Here is an 18205-nt window from a genome sequence, read left to right on the forward strand (position 1 = left end):
TTCTTCACAAATTAAATATTTAAGTCGGCAATTTGTGGCGCTTCCGTTTTACACAGCGCTGTACAAAGAAGAGAGGACTATTTGGTGAAAGTAATTTTCAAAATTATATTGTTACTTCGCCTTTAGATCTTGTAATAATTATCTCTGGTCTGCTTTAACAAGCGTTTAATTTGAGTAGGAAATTAAGACTCACTTTACGTTAAATTGCTCTTGATAAGGAGTCAAACGATACGCGACAAATTATAATTCTGTGAAAACGACCCGAGACACGTATATTTGAATACGTTATTTGAAATTGTTTCTAAAGAAGACAAATAAAATTTCGTTTCGTTCCGAACTGAGAATTTGATTCTCCATTAAAACATTGTATTTCACATCTTGAACAATACGATATGAAATTCAATCGGAACTCCATTCGACTTAGCCTTTCAAAAAAGAGCTCAGTGATTTCGATAAAAGGCAAAGCCTATTGGCAGAACGAATCGAGGGGCAGAATACAGGAGGAGGCTCGGTGCGGGTACCGCGCGGCGCCGAGCGGCGGCCGGGCGGCGGCGCACGCCGAGAGCAGATAGGCAGCTAGAGCGACACGAATGCGACATTTCAATTTGAGTATATATTATTCATGGTAATGCGTTAAAAGCGCTAGCATACAAGTCGCTCAGTGCTGGTGGAGGCTGGCGGCAAGTAATCGCCCCGCACGTGCGCTCGCCAGATACATAATATGTATATTCAATGTTGTGCTTTAAAATTGTCGTTTCGCGCCATTTGCAGTTGTCGAGCTGGCCCGATGTGCTTCGCTTATAAAGTAACTCCACGAAATGTGGCACTCGTTTTTATTTATCGACACTCTACGGAATCGCTTTTTCCCTATCGCTGAACAAATTTTGTTGTGTGAAAAAATCTGGAATAGTACCTGTAAATACGAAAATGTACCGAAATTGTGTGTCTGTACGTGATATCTTTCCGATTAATGAAATAGCCTGGGGTTGGTTGCGTATTGAGCAGATACAAACAAGATATATTGAATACCGTACATAAATCTCGTGCGGTGCTATAGAGCGGAGTGAATCCGTTGCTACCGCAACATTACCGGCGTAAATGTTCAAATAATTCCTATGCACGCATTCCGAAGCGGATTCCAAAAGTGAAACCTATGTGGCCGCCATAGCTTAGAGCGTTATTCAATTACTGTCAAAACCTTGCTCTTCCAACTCATATTCTATGCCTTAACCGCCATGTTGTTGACAGCGTTTACGACATTCATTATAAAGTTGTTGTCCATAGAAATACCTACTACAATTCCGTGTCGATGCTGTAAGATTTAAATAGAGAAACATTTGGCCACAGGATATTTATTACACCTATCCTTTTACGGACATTATAAATGTGTTGGGGAATTTCTCAGCAAACATTTAAATTTATTTATGAGATACCTCGATAATGCGTTTGGGATAGTTTCAACGGTATCAATTTTAAAGGGGAGACCCGAAAAATTAATCAGTGGGCACTATCCTCACACTTCGGGTTGGAAAGATAATATTGTATCGGTGCAAAATATTTTAGTGTGTTTAAGATATACGTGTATTATTTGTGGACGTGTGTGTGAGGAATACAGAGGTCGAACTGTGGCCAACATCTATTATTCATCGTTGAAGACACGGGAACGAAATTTGTGTAAGTGCGTTGTGATCCAGCCAATCTCACAATCTTTATTTTATTCCCGATAAATGGATTAGGTTGTTCGCAAACCTTGTCGCGTGCTTACGTGCTTGTTTATACATGTCAACGGGACGACTGTGATTATTTTAATGGATTTATTTATCATAACATTATGAACGTTGTTGTTTTCATTCTACTCCCATAATGGAAGTGTATCATTTGAAAATTCATTCTAATTTCAAATTCCATCATAACACTCATCAATAAAACCGTTACATTTAAACTTGGGCATAATACGCCAAGGCTCGGAACGTCGAGGCGTTTGTTTGCGGTGTTGGCAGGCGCGTGCGTACGCATGCAACGTGCTGCGGCTGTGTGTGATAGATGACAGTCGATATATCAGCCGCTACATGCTCCCCGGCCGCCCCTCGCCTCATCTAACGAATATTAATCAAGTTTATACGCAGCCTTATATCGCTCACAACGGACCTCTTAATTTTCTTCAAGTACGAAAGTATCTATTACGTTAATATTTCGTTTCTCCCTGTCTACGTGTGTAATTTTTCGCTCTTTATGCCAGACGAAAACAATTCGTTTCAAAGAAAATCTCCCTGATTTTATTTACGAGGTTGTTGGCTTCACTTGTTCTTAACATAGCAATCGAACTTCATAATTTATATGATAGCAGTTAAGCAGTTAAATGCCTGGAAACCTTTCTTCAAAGTCGTCTTAAAAATTGAGGAAATTCCGCGGGGACTCACCTGTGACCCTCCTCGGTGCCATCGTTTTATCGGTACCCTGAGACATAAATTACAAGTAAAAGTAATCGTTGAAACTTTCCTGTAGCAAGCCGAAGGGCCAGAAGCTTGGAATTTGTGCAGAATTACCTGCCACTGGTTTTAAGGCTTGTAATTTATCAGTGAAGGCCCCCGCGCCTCGATCGGCCGGTCGCCGACCACCCGCCCGGAAAATGGCTCGTATCGTTATTCTAAGGATCTAACGGGAAATATTAGTTTCGACGTAACCATTACTACTTGTTACAAAAGCAATAAGCATTTAGATACCTACTTAGCACATTACAAATCCGTAAATAACAGCGAAAAAGCTCTTGAAATAAAGACATTAGTTAAAGTACGGTTGCTGGTTTCTATGTACGTTATTTGGGAAAAAAGGCGGGTTTTGATTGACGCTGGTAATCGGCTTAATGTAACCTCGAGGCAAGTTTTGCGCGGCGCACAAACGACTGGTTAAATTTGGAGGTCGACGCAAAGCGACGCAATCTCTCACACGTCACAGCGAAGGAGCTTTTCATATAATTCATTTCCCTATTCATATTTGTCTTAGAAGCCGACTGGAGCATGTACTAAAATCCCTTAAAGAACGGAACATTGTAACTTTTTTGCTTTTAGTAATTCGATGTATTTTTTTCGTGAGTAGACACGAGTTTTGTATTAGAATCCTACTCATACAGGACAACATTTTGAAAAATATCAAAGAACTTTAATAATTATGATTATTCAAAGAAAAGGTATGTCATAAAATAATTTGATTGAAAAAGAAAAAAGGTACGGTACGTGAGTGTCGCGTGCTACGATCATTGACCTTTAGATATCCTCTCCCCGAATTCCGCATATCCAATAGGAAAACTTGTCTGCCTTATGGTTTATACTCGTCGTTCAAGTTTACGTGACTGGAAATAGTAAAATCGGATGATGATGTTGATAATGTAGGTCGTTATGGGCCATAGCCAATAAAACCTTATAGGTAAGCGATGGATTAAAAGGAACTGGGTCAGGGCAAGGCCCATACCTTATAAAAATAAGGCGCTTTTCGAAGGTGCTCCCGTCTATTAAACGTCGGAAGTGCCAATCGCGTTATCTATCCACCATTGCCTACCTGGTGTACAAACAATACGCAAACTAAACTCGCTTAGAAACCAAATACGATAAGTTGGTCGACTACGTTAACCTTGAAACAAGTTCCAACAAAGTTTTCATCTAGATTAGGAGTTTCACGTAAATATGTAAGTACATCAAAGACATAAAAGTTGATAGTTATAACGATGATAAAAGTATCTTAACAGGTAAAATAGTATCGGGCAAATGGAACGACCAATCATGCTAAGTTTCTTTCAGCTAGTACTTTAGTCTAAAAGGAAAGTTACATGCACTCAATAGAAGACCGCTTAAAAAGTTTCCTTCGAAACGTCAATGGAAAAGCAGGCCCGCAACTTCGCAATATCGCCCACTTGTCCCGGCCGAATGAATAATTATTGAAATTTAAATTCTTATTTTGAGTCTCATTACGAAGTTTGAAAAGGGTCATGCTCTTTGTATAATTAAAGAGTTTCACATTTTATGACGCTAAACTTGTGATCTGTTAGAAAATTAACTCGAAAATCTTAAATCGATTTCAATATTGATGGGAAGTGTAGAGAGGGTTAAAATAAAAACAGAAGCAACAGTACCGTTTCATATGGAAGTGGCATTTTTCGTTAAAGTCGCTGGTGTGTGGGTGTGGGGAGGGGGGAGGGGAATGGACGTGGTCATGTTTCGCGCGCGGGTCATTTGCGCCCATCGTTACCAGCAGCAGGCGTCCCCGCACGCACAACGATCTCTTCATTTTCACACGGAATTTTACACTCATAGTAAACGTTAAAACTCATTTTCATGTTCCAGTTTTTTTCACAATCCATGCAAATATATATATCCCTGCTTATTTTTACTGGTAACATAATTTTAAGCAACACTTATATGTTTACAACGATATTCCATTCGATCCATCGTTACATACTAGTTTCGATCCTCGGACAGATACGGCCCTAAGTCAATATCGTAAGTTCCGGCCACAAACTTAGCGACCGCAGTGGCCGGTCGAAAGTTTCATGTGGCTGATAATTTACATAATAGAAGACTAGGTCTATCCACTATCGGGGGTCATCCAAACTTCTGTGGATTAGAGCTTTCACGGGCACGGCTTATCGGATTTTGAACGAATTTCGGGTTGCTTGCGATAGCGACGTCATTATCGATATCCGATTTATATGCAGATTGCGAGTGAAGTGGCTGTGGCGTGGCGAGGCGCGGCCGTGACGTCACACGCGCGTCTCTACCCTCGACTACACATAAATAATCCCACTCGCCGACCGCCGTCTTCAACTTTGTCTTATTTGAAGATTATACAATTAATCCCTTCCCTTTACATTCCCGTCGGAACTGAGATCCTTGTACAACTTTTGCGCACTCGACCCGACGAAGACAGAACCTCCATTGTGAGGATTTAACAATTTCACCCGCCTCGTTGCATCTCACAGAGTAATAATAAAACATCACAATGGATGTCAACTCTATTCAAGATGAGTATCCAAGACGGAGAGCGTCAGTGGCATAATTCAACGAATCAGATATGATGAAAGAATTATTTTCTTTGGAAAGGGCTGTTTCGGATTTGTAACAATATTATTATATCTTTATTCAATACGAAAAGACGGTAATAGGGTAAATTTTGCCGTTGTATTTGTAGAATTCTGAAAGCCAACAATGTAATATTATAAACCTAACTTTTATATTATTGATAATCCGAACACATAAAATGTGAGAGCAAAATTTTATGTGCACAGAATTTTCATAAAAATATGTCTATTGGAAGTTTTAAGTTGGCGCAAATAACGTCGGATGCCAAGCGCTGCTACAGATTGCGTTCATCCCCACTCTGACGAGTCTCGTAAACAATAAGTAATTTCGAAAATGGAGGCGAACGTATGAAAGCCTGGCTTTTCCCATAGGTAATGACTGGCAACAATCTACATAAGACTAACGAGTGAAACTTCAGTAGCGTCATTATGCTGGTAGCGATCGCTTGCGCGGCGTCGAACGCTCGCTCGATCGCCATTTTTCATTCGGTCGTATAATCTAGAACGTATTTATACTATCCGATACCGACCGACACAGTAAATCAATTAAGCGAACCTGCCCAAGTTTCGGTTGCAATTAAGCTGTTTATATTAGGTATTAGCTATAGTTTATCAACGTAACAGTCGGTACACGTGAATAATTGAAGTAACTATTTGGAACAGTGTTTCAATCACAGTCCGGGATTGTTGCAGCAGGTGACTGTCGAACAACTCTCTCGCTCCAGTACAAGTACTTAGATATGCCAATTAGATCAGTACTTAGTACTCTAGTGAATAGGTTAGGTTTCGTTCTTTCTTTAGTTAGATATTTTCAGAACTCATTTGTGATTTTGTCGTAACGTCAATGTACAGCAACCAATTCTCATTTCTAATAATTCATGTTTACGTAAATTTCCATCTAAGTTTGGCAAAAAGGCAACTTGGAAACCAACACATCATTCATCTTTCAACCAAGCTGTCTATTATAAGTTGCGGTTTTTAAAAAGTTGGTAATTAACACCGGCCCGCAGTCCAGGCCAGGTCCCAACTTTTGAAGTGTTCACAAAGTTTGGAAAATACCCCAATAATTAAAAGCTGGGGGCATGGATCATGACTTTTTGTTCAGTTTGCATGATCGGACGAGTCACGTAATTAAAAAAGAAGCGTGTACTTGTGCTAAGTGACTTCGCCATTACCTACTTTACAATTTGGCGCACAAAACAATGGAGACGGGATTTTGGTATTTACTTTTACTCTCCGATAATAAAGAAAACTAATGTTATTATGGCGTGGAACAGTTCTTTTTACAAAGCCGAATGTTTCTTTGATGTTGGAGACATCTATTCAAGTCCATTGATAACAATGGATTTGTCTTTTGAAGTTCCTACGGTTTGAGACACGGTGACTTCCAATCATTTTTGCCGACCACATAACAATTATTAATACTTCTGTTACAATAAGGATTCCGTATTTTGTTATTCCTTTTCAAATCTAATAAATCGAGTAATATGAATAGTGGTTTGTTCGTTTTCCGATATTTCCTGTTTTGCCTCACACTCAAGCGCAGGTTAATAAGTAATGAAGCAGATTCGGCCGACTTTTGTTTGTTAAAGTGATTATTCAAATACAAAAAACGATTTCGGGTTTTTCGTAAACTTCCCTCATATTTTATTCACAGATTTTTTACGGATCGTGGAATACGTAATTTTTTTCCAAGTTTGACGTTCGGAGTTTTTATGAGCTAGATTGTAGTTTAGTAAATTGAAAGTAAGAGAGAAACCATGATATGGATATTGTGAGGGAAGTTTTACCACTGTTGAAAATACGGTTTTATTTCTTATGTCATACGGAAGATTCTCAGTTGACGCTGGGCTATCACGCGGGCTTTATTTATATTGAATGGGCTATCTGAAAATAAGAAAAAAAAACAGTAAGTAAGCTGTAGGCGGAACCTTTCTTGGCACTTAACAAAAATAAATAGACTACACAAAGTCTGTCACTGTGGTATTTGTTTTTTTTTTTCAAGGCGACTTATTTTCACCACAGATTTTGTAACAATTTTTAAATAAAATGTTCTTGCTCATTGTGTCCGCTTACCGGGTAGAATTTATATGACTGTAACAACATGCAATATCTTGCCAAACGCTCAGAAATATTTATAAGCGACATAACTTTGTACATTCGCTGTAACTTTTGTAACATTAAAAATATCCATGACGGGCAAAAATATAACAAAACAGATAATATTTTAGATTTAATTTTACATCCTGACATAATATTATACTTATATTTTGTGACAGCTACGCTATTTTCCTGGTTCCATGCAACAAACAGCGAAATAAAGTTTATTGTCCGGAGTAGGAGATTGTATACAAGAGTTTGCGCCTTCGCGGAGGTTAACGTCTTGAAATGAAATACTCGAATTTATCCTAGGATTAGGAAAAGTTCCTCGTATTTTTTTATCCAAGTCCCGAATATTCGTTGCTGTAAATATTTTCCGTGATTCGACACCAACAAACATTCGTACAATTACGGAAAATTATTAGTTTCTTGATTAACAAAACACGTTCGTATTCCCGCTCGCTCGTAGCGCTGTCGAAAGACTTCTAATATTTAATTACTGTTGTCCGATAAAGTATACTTAAGGGGTATGTTAATAAGAAAGCGCCGAGTTCTCCAGGAAAACTTTCCTAAGAAAACTAATCCCATCCTGAGATTATTTCCAGCGGTTCCCAATCAATTCGCCTATAAAAGCACAAGGATAAAACGTTGGTATCCTCGGGGAGTTCTCTCCGTTGAGAATCATTACGAAAATACGACAAAATTGTAGACTGTCTGTGGTCGGGAAGGGGTGTTATTTATGGAGGGCAGAGGTCGGAGTGTATCTGAGTGGCTCTATTAGCTCAACTAATATTTTCTTCTTCAAGTTAATTGTTATGTCGGCTTTAAGAGCAGGTGGCTTGTCCCATTAGGCCGCCGCGGGCAACTTAATGCCAGGACACGAAACTTGAGCGCCACTGAGGGAACACCCTACCCGCGAAAATATTTAAACAAATTAAAACTTTTGCTTTATGCTTTGTCGAAGAATATTTTTATTGCGATTTATGGGATTTTGGGCAGACAATTTGCACGTTATTTTAGAAAGCAAAAAAAGCATTCAGCTACAAATAAATAAATACAACTTTAGTCCGATTACGTAGCCAAGAATAGTCAGCAGAGAATACATCGAAACTCCAGCATTCCTAACAATAAATACGTCTCGAAGTTCCCTAATATAAGCAAAGTTCTTGGAAGGCTGCCTACAAACGATACAACCGAACCAAGAACATTGTTAGCTACACTCCCTTGATTGACGTGAGGTTGACCAACACTGGACCTCCTCAAGTCTGCTTCAAGTAACAAGATGCATAGTTCCTGAATTCCGCCGACCAACTGACAGTTCGAATTTCAAATATTAGTTGTAGAATGAGTAATGGTATTTGTTTAGGATCTAATTTGCATTGCATCTTAAAGCAAAGTTGCGATTGGTTGTTCGGAACTTCATTTTGTGTACTTGTTTTTGGATATTGTACTTTATCGTAGAGTAGATTAGGTTTGATTTCGAAAAACAAAATGTAATCATTTGTTTACGCATTTTAATTTTCTGTTCTCTATTCAAATCTCGGAATAAAGGAAGAGGCGTATAAACACATACAGTTTTCTATTTGTCATAGTGTCGTCACGAGACACGCTGACAAACATACAAACAAATCAGTTGCGATGCACGCGCGCAAACAGCGCGGTTGTTCAGATATTAGTCCATCGCGCAAATGTGAGCTGTGTGATCGTGATACTGCGGCTTTGATGAATCGCGATACGAAATGTGATGGTGCTGTTTTAGCATTCATGTATGTAATGACGTCAGTGAATGTAAATTTGTGTTGATTTGTGTTTCTCTACACATAAATCTAACGTATGTTGTTTGGAGTATTTTAGTTCAGAGAACTAGTATTCTTGTTACAATTTTTTTTTAAATATAACTCCCGCACTAAGCGCTTAAATATCGCAAGCAATTTCGTAAAAATTCAAGTCACTTGCTCAAAGACACCGAAATGCAGGAGAATCGTGGGTGACACAAAAATAATTATCTTAAAAGTAATCATACGTAAACTTCAAAGTATGCCAAAGAAAAAACGTTCTCTTGAAGCCAATCGCTCAAAATCGCCTATTATAATAAAAAATACATATCAAAAACTTAGAGCCAGATACGAAGCCTACTTAAACAACGCCTTCACTAAATATTAAATACCAAGGTGTAGATATGCATAGCGAATAAATGCGACAGCCTTCCCTTGGGACCCACTCACGTCACTCCCTTAAATGAAATACTTACTTAATAATAGAGCTCAGCTTAACACAAACGTTGCGACATTAAAGAAAATTGCCCTTTTCGTTACCGTGTACATTGATACCATTTAAATAATAGTCACATGTAGTTCACAAGATATAATCTTAGTCAATTATATTGTTTTTATTTGATTATTGGTTATGAGCATTCAAATAAAGCTCAAAAGCAAAAAAAAAATCGTTGTGATAATTATGTGAATCCAACTTCTTTAAAAGGTATAAGTGCGCAGCTATGTGGTGTATGTACCTTTGTGTTTTAATGTTGAGTCGGCTGCTTGCATTGCGAGCGACCCTCCCTAAGTCATCAAACCACACGCTTTGTGGCCTGCATTACTGCGACCTTTTCTTAACCCAAAATACACCGCTTGGCAAAAACCCCGATACTGTTCACTAAATCCTGTGTTTTATTCTCACCATGTACGGTTTACTATAACTATTCTGGCCGGCGTTGTCTCCAATTTCGCTCTTACTTGGCAGCGTGAAAAATATTTTAGTTCGAAGGGAATTAGCAAAGTTAGAGGATCCAGTGTGTGCTACACATCGGCCGAATATTAAAAGCCGAATTACAGTCACGCCTCCATGCGTTCATAAATGTCTCTGATATGACCTTAACTTGTTGGAACTCTTGTGCTGGTCTAGTTGTTTTGATCTTTATTGTATTTGGATATTGAATACTTCCGATACAAAGTTAATCCTGAAACATTTTTATGTCTATGCTAATATACAACATGCAATCGAGTACGTAAAATAAAAGCTGAAACCATCGAAAACAAATTTCAACTTAAATCTCTCCAAATTAAATCGATCAGTAATCAGATACAAACATTAACTCAAAAGACACCTCTGAGGTTCGCATCGATCACGGCCAAAGTTCGGTTTCACCGTAACGTCGCCCCAGGGAACGACCCCGAACGCGGACTACCCGTCCTTGTCGCACGCACTTCATCACAAATGCGAAAGAAGGTAATGATGCGATGTGGCCTCACAAATGACCGTAACAATACCGCATTAGGTCACAATCTATGTCGCAGGAATATACCATAATCTATTTTTTTCTCTGTATAATATTTATTGATTCGGTCAAACAACGGACGATCGTATTATGACAAAATGTGTTACGATTGGTCTATTTTGCTTTTCCTTGACTGAAGTAATAAATTCTATCGTTTATGTAAGTTAATAGATATTTATTGCTATGCTATTTCGGGATTCTTTAGGCTTTTTATGTAATTTCTTCTCTATATTTTCATATTTGTTGCGTTTTGTTTTAATTTTCCATGAACTAGTTTCAAAGGAAAGTTAATTACACATAAGTAGTGATTTTAATTAGTCGAAGTGGCTTGTTCTAAATATATTTCAGTACCGGGAAAGCCCGTTGCAGGTGTATGTTTTCCCATGCAAGTTGTAAGAGTCAACTGAAGGAAATGAGCATGTTAAATGTACCCCTAGGCAACCTGCAATCACTACTTTATACTTATGTTCTATTTCAGTCGATATAACCTGTAATAATAATAATGTATGTAGGTATTAGTATGACAAAAAATAATTTAATAATTTTTGAATCATAGTTACTTTGATTTCAATACTCAAAGTAACTAAGATCTGAAGTCTCTACTATAAATAACTTCAGCATGTCCTCAGAGAAAGTTTTACAATTGTTTAGATAGGTACTAAACCCTTAAGTAAAGTCCAAGCAAATCCAGTCACTTAAAGTGCCTCCCACGTCATATCAAACTACTTTTAACACGTCAACAAATAGGATCGTTCCTAACGAAAATGATGATAAACTTTGAGAAAGAAAAAATAAACGAGATCCTTTACCTTCTCTTCAGACGGTATTAATGTCAAAGATAAATCAGCGGCCGTGTATGTCCGAAAATTAGGTGTTATTTTTTTATTCACCACAAAAGAGGGTTGCTCAGCTCCGTCGGCCAACAAAAGCGCGGCAATTCCCGCTCAAACAAATCACCACTAAACAAACGTTTCTACAGGTAGGAATAATTCAGCGAAAGGTCACCTGTTACGGGTATTCGACATCGATCATCGGGAGTGCGTCGTGTCGAGCTACCCGCGTAATGTCGCCCTGGGGAGCGGCCGACGCCAGCGACTCCGACGTCGAGACAAAACCCACGGGTCCTGGCCTGTCAAACCGAACTTGCCCGCTTTTGTATACACGCACATTTTTCAACGTGGGTCATTTCATACGCCCGCTGTGTACCCTTCGCTTTACCGCCAAACATGACATATCAGATACGCATCTGAAAAGTTAATAAGGAAGGAATTTATAATTAAGTCGTACGTACAATTACGTATGTGGAAGCGTCACGCGTCGACGTCAACATGAATATTTACGATGCAATTTCGTTCCATTTCAGATTTATCACTGTTTTGTTAGCGAACGGGGAATTTTAAAAATGCTCCTTCGTGGGCAAATTTAGGTGCGAGCGAGTCGCGTTAGGCAAGCGGTGACAGCACATCTCGGCTAGCGTGTATTGTTCGTGTCCTAACCGCCGACTTTCCATTTATTTCTCTATGAATACGTTATTACCTGCTCGCCCCCGCTTATCAAAGTTTATTTGCAGCGTGTGGTTTACTCTGTACCGGTGCTTATTCGTTATTACAACGGCGGAGTGTTTTATTGCCGGGGCGGGGCTCAAATCGCGCACGACGCCCTTGTTTTTCGCTATTTTTTCCCTCACGATTTTTTCAGAATTTGAAGTTAATATTATGTCTTTTTTGTTTCAGATCGAGGACGCTATGTTAATGTTCGACAAACAAACCAATAGGCACAGAGGTAAGTTGTCATTATTTTACCGAGGGGATAATACAACAAACGACGCTATTGTGGACCCTAATAAATCAGATCCCCAATATTTCCCAAGTACCTATCTAATATTGTGTATAATTATTAATGTCTTGTACATTAATAAAACCATGTCAATGATAGCTTAGGAGGTAGGCACTTATAGGTATTCTCGTAAATTAATTGTACATCAATATAAGAATCATAATAGGTATAAACAAAATGCTTTACATTTATACCCAGCTAATAGGAGCTTAGAAAATCATACAGAACCAAAGAAACCTCACGAAACAAACGTTAGTTAGTAAAAAATGAAGGGAATTCAAAACCAAGATAATATTATATTATTAGTTTCCTGGCGGTAACTTACACGAAGCGAGGCACGCACGAGCGCCGCGTCACCTTATTTTTCTCGACAAAAACAACGGAACTTCCAAAGGCTTGCATGTCACACACGGAAACATATCATTTTTGTTTGTCTCGACTCATTTCTCTGGCCGTCTTCGCCACAAAGTCGTCACTGGTTAACTAGCAACGGATAAATATAGGCTTCGACCCTCAATGAAAGCTGGCCAGCGTAAGCAGATATGTCGCAATCTAAAGAACCTCCCTTCTAATACCAACAAAGTAAGCTAACAGGAAAGGGAGAGAGTTCAGGTTATAGTGGTGGCTTCGCGACTGAGGCGAAGCGGAGCGAAACGGAGGTGGCATCGTCACTAAACAGGCGCACCGTTTTCGGTATTGTGCTCCCTCCCCATGTTACGACTATTCCCGGCTAATAAATAACAAATCGACGCCCGGGTAAAATATACGGTTTCCTCGGCAGAAGATTTTGTATTATTGTGAGGGTAAAACCGAAGCTACGCTTGAAATCTGCCTATTTCAATTTCGAAGGTTGCGTTTCCATTTTTTTCGCAAATATAACATATTGTCATAAACAGACCAATAAATTCTGTCCCGAAACACTAAAGTCCGGGCTCACGTAATCAGTTTCTTTCATTATCCCCGCAACGCGTAAGATTTTAATTAAAATCCACGAAAATCGTATCAAGGCGAAACATCTTTTGTTGCCAACGAAGGTTCCCTTGTAGCAGTTACAGCAAATACAATGTTAAATTTGCTTTTGTAATCGCCATTACACAAAAACAGGTTGACCCAAATATTCAGGCTCGGTGAAATATCGTTGCGCCGTCATTTATGCAACTTCGCAAAAACGAATCCTGTTTCATTCCTCGCCGAGGGAAAAACAACCTTTTCTTGTCGTTTTAAGACATACAATAATTTACCGATGTTCCAAACTTCAAACTTTTGTGCCCTTTGCATGTCATTTGGATTATATTTTGGGATCCCTCAGCTTGTAATTAGATAAACATTGAAATAAAACACGACAACGTGCCTAGAATGGAATTAAATGTTGTCTGTTCAAAGTTTCATTTGTTGCGTAGCTTTTACCTGCTCAGACAATTCATTTATGTGAGACGATTCATGTAATGTTTGTGCGTGCCTAAATATGAATAGCGCATATAATAATCTAATATAAATATTCCTTAGGCCTCCCCTAATACTACAGTGGGGTTATTATCCCCGGAACGTAATCAGTTGGGTCGGGTTATCCTGGCAAGAAATGTAAAAATATCCGCTGTTTATTTGTATCAAACTCGGGCAAGAGGCAACCCAAACGCGTATTCAAACTGAATATGAATGCAAACTGCCCCGGAGAACGGGCGGAATGGCGAAAATCAAATTAGGTATGGCGTGAATACTTCACGGTGACGGCGGGAAAAAAAATTGAAATCAAATATTCATTGACTTTCAACCGGATAAGCCGGCCCGCAGCCATTTCAATACATTTTATTATCTATTTTCGCTGCGAGGACCACGCCTCGGTGACGTGACCCCAGACGCACCAGTATCTCTCCGTTATTTCCACCAATCCTATGTTAATCATTTAAATGTACGTTGTTATTGATTTTGATGACGTCATTCTTTCCAACACAATTTTCTATACACGTTAAAGTTCGCTAACGCTATTTATAATTCGTAATAATATTCTAAGGAAAATGTGTATATACTTAAAAGTAAAAGACTGAATAAGATTCAGAAAGTTAGGCTTTTAGGATTAAAATAATCTTATTTTACAAATGGGATTTATTTATTACGGCTCTTTGTGAGTAGGGCTAGGCTAAAAGTTATGGTTAGAGCTATTTATTTAAAGATGAAAACTTAAAATTTTTCGAATCAGACAAAAAGTAACGTCCCGCACATAATTGTAATAATGTTTTATACTCTTTTGCGCATATTTTAGTTAATAAATCACGTGTTGAATGGAGACTTAATTCAAAAGGTGATTTTAATATTAAGCTGTTGAATCTGTGAAAAATAAAAACCTTTTAGCCTTTTCAGTACATTAAATATGCGCGAATAATGCGTTTAATAGCACCCTTTACTTTTATTTACGACCTTTGCTGGTTGAAAAAATAATTAACGATGTCCCTTCGCAAAACATTTTCCATTGTCTCCCCTCTAATAATTTAATTTTTCGGATATAAAATACCAATGGGAACGAATCCTTTATTGCCTGATGTACATTTAATATCAAGACCAATACGTTGACGTCGATCAGTGAGTTGTTTGATATGTAATCACCAGAGCGTTACCAGATATGTTCTCGTTGGCTTGCCATTTAAAGTGTCAGCGAAGCTTGAAGTAAATGCCATTACGCAAAGGTAAACGCGACGTGTGAGAGACAAAGTTCATAAATATTAAACAAAAAAACTAGCGCGAGCAATCTCTGCGGAGCGGATTCCATTTGGTCGTGCGAACCACCTCACGCGCCTGAGGGACGCATTTCTTCGAGTGCGTGCTAGCTACCGTGAAAATTTCACCTCTCACTTTGCATAAGAGTAGTGTCATCTATATTTCATTCCTCACAGTTCGTGATGTGTAAAGACGCCTATCGCGTGAATCATAAATGGCGATCGTTTTCTTCGAGTGCCATAAAATTTTCGTAAGTCAAAAAGGCACATCACTAGAGTATTTTTAAACTTTATGCCCTCCGCGTACGAACGTTTCCGCGCCCTTCTTTTTTGTTCTCACCGCTGTTTACGATTTTCTGTGATAAATTATTATTGTCGTAAATTTCTACAACGTATGAAAATAAAAAAGTTATCTTTTTACAATTGTCAAGAAATAATCCCTTCGGTGAAATATGGGAATGTTTTTGTTGATTTTTATATAATCTTATCTGTATTCAATTCACTTCACGAAACACTTCAATTTTGCTATTTTTGTACATGTCGAGGCAATTCTAATACCGGCAAAGCTTCTGAAGTAGAGCTCTCAGACTGTGTAAGGCTGCAATCTTACTTAGCACCTCGGTACAAAGGAGTTCGATCTTTATATGTATGGGATGAAGGTTGTTTGTTGGTTTGTGTAAATGCTAAGTGGCTGCACGTGGCCTCATCCCCGGGGAGAGACGGGAATACACAGGGTTTAGATGCATCTTGCGGCCAACCAACAGCCCTGTTAATATTACGTGTATTACAATTAATTCACTTTAAAACAATCTCGAGTTTGAGTGGACTTTGTTTATTCTAACAACTTTTATGTTGTTGTTCATAATTAAACTTTGTCGATTTTTAGTTGAACTTTGTGTTTGTGTGCCTATATACTTTATGATAGAATATTTTGGGCAGAAATTAAGTTTTATAAGGTTAATTACTTGCTAAGTATTTTATTGCCGTAAACCAAACAACACCAATTTTCAATACATCTAAAATTTTCGACATCCCAAAATAGATCTTGAATCCATCTGTTCAAATAAAGACTACATTTCAATGACACCGAGACCTAATTCTGTCATTTACAGGAGTTAGATGTACGAAAATACCCCGCCATGCTCTAGGGAAACAGCGCGACTGTACGATATTCTCAACTTTATCGAGTCCCTGTTCTCTGCCTCCCTGGAGGTGTGGTTACGAATGCATCGCGATTCAGTGATGCATCGATATGAGAAAGTAGGATAGAAAACACAAGGGACATCTCTATAATCACCTGTTTACTGAATGGCACTTCTTTCTATTTTGTCTTTAAACAAATAGGGTAGATACTTTGGTTGTATTGAATATTGAGTTTATGTAAACAGTTCGCTGAGATTTTGTATGTTAAATTGCTTTTTGTTGGTTTAGGAATTTTAGGAAAGAATATGGAATTCGGATTTCCAGTCTCTTAGAAAACATTGGTCACTGTAAATAAATTTTTGACCATTTTTAATAAATAAATATTCAAAGTATTTCCATATATACTAAACGCTTTTATACTAAACTGAATTATTATTATATCTACTCAGTGATCGAAAATAATCTAAAACACCGTTAAAAAGTAAAGTGGCAACAAAAAACTGCTAAACTAAACGAGACAATTAAAACAATGAAAATGAAACATCAAAATAATTACTACCGCAGTTAAGAGTGTCTATTAAATATGTAACAAGCTTACGCTCCCTAAAATTCTCATGTTTAATTAATACAGTGTGTTATAATTACGTCTAAAAACTACCATTATTCGTTAACCTCATGAACCCGAATAATTTATTGAACGTACGCAGAAATATGTTCATTTACGGCGTCTAAAGGATACGAATCCCTGTTGAATTGTGGGAGTAATTGTAAATAATAGAAAATCATGGTGCAATATCTCTACCTAATTACCTACGTATTAATTACCAAATTTTGCTTGACGATTTTCAACGAGTTGTACATTTTTGCATTTTTGGTATCATATAGTCAATCAAAGTTTATGTACTTAGTGCACATGCTTGTTAAATATATTAAGCAACTACTTTTAATGCAAATAATACGGAAGCAAAATTCTTTTGTGAATTGTAAACAAACAATTGTATTCGTTACTATTGAAGTAGGGTGAACAAAGTCTAATGTTTGAATTGCATGCCTCCATACATCAATAGATTCAAAATCAAGACACAATAGAACTCATTATAGGTTATAAAGACGTCTATGTATGACATACTTTTTATTCAAAACCTCATTTATCTATTGTCAACCAAATCACGTTGGATTGAAGCTCAATGTCCAATGAAATCAACAATGATAGTCTCTTAAGAACGGATACCAATAAATCGAAACCAAGGCATTGATCCTCAATAGAGCATTAAGGGGCTGACGTTTTTACAATAAACATTAAGAGTGTGTTTTAGCAAATCATTTCCTGCGGGACCGAACCCCAAAAAGGATGGTTAAAAAAATAGTGAGTGCGGGAAATGACACAGTGAAAACCCATTGACGACCTTCTTGCCCGCCTTAAGGTAAATAAAGTGCCCACAATTGAATAGTCATTCCATTCTTAGAACGATGGAAATTGTCCGCAACGTTTACATTGTCAGCTATTCGAACAATAACCGAAGCACTCGTCGAACAAATAAGTCAATGGTGTTGTAATTATTACGGGGTGTTAGCGTAGTGCCGTTTATCGGGATTTTCATTGTTATTACTTACATGCTTCGGGCGCGCACGCGATAATAACTTGCCAGTAGATTCACAGTAATTTTGATAGTTAAATGTACAATTAACTGAGGTTTATAAAGCTGTAATTTTACTGTATGGGTCCGTTTTTTTCGAATTAACTTTAATATTAATACTTTATTGTTATGACTTCAGGAATATAAAATCAACACATCATTAACAGGTTAAAACGTAAATCATGATCTGTATTTTATTGTTTATTTACACACCATAAAATAACGACAGTAGCTAACTATGTCATTACTAAACATTTTTGTCGCAAACTGAAATAAACTGATTTAGTTTTATGGCTGAAAAACATTTTTTTTTGTTCGCAAACATTTACTTATTTGCCATAAATACGAGCAGCAACCAAATTAAAACAATCGACTATTCAAAAGTAAGTCTCGATATTTCACCCATCTAAAGCATCTATTAACAGTCTCG

The 18205-nt window shown here is 37.8% G+C and overlaps 1 protein-coding gene across 4 annotated transcripts in view; it reads left to right on the forward strand.

The window, feature by feature from the left end:
• LOC113504618 (RNA-binding protein Musashi homolog Rbp6) overlaps positions 1-18205 on the forward strand; it is a 453082-nt gene that overhangs the window by 337538 nt on the left and 97339 nt on the right. For all 4 annotated transcript variants that reach the window (XM_026887011.1, XM_026887012.1, XM_026887013.1 and 1 more), the window contains exon 7: positions 12182-12230. In XM_026887011.1, the coding sequence (XP_026742812.1) occupies positions 12182-12230 (49 nt within the window). The remainder of the gene's footprint in view (positions 1-12181; positions 12231-18205) is intronic.

The sequence above is a fragment of the Trichoplusia ni genome, chromosome 22, assembly GCF_003590095.1.
Source record: "Trichoplusia ni isolate ovarian cell line Hi5 chromosome 22, tn1, whole genome shotgun sequence".
Classification (NCBI taxonomy): domain Eukaryota; kingdom Metazoa; phylum Arthropoda; class Insecta; order Lepidoptera; family Noctuidae; genus Trichoplusia; species Trichoplusia ni.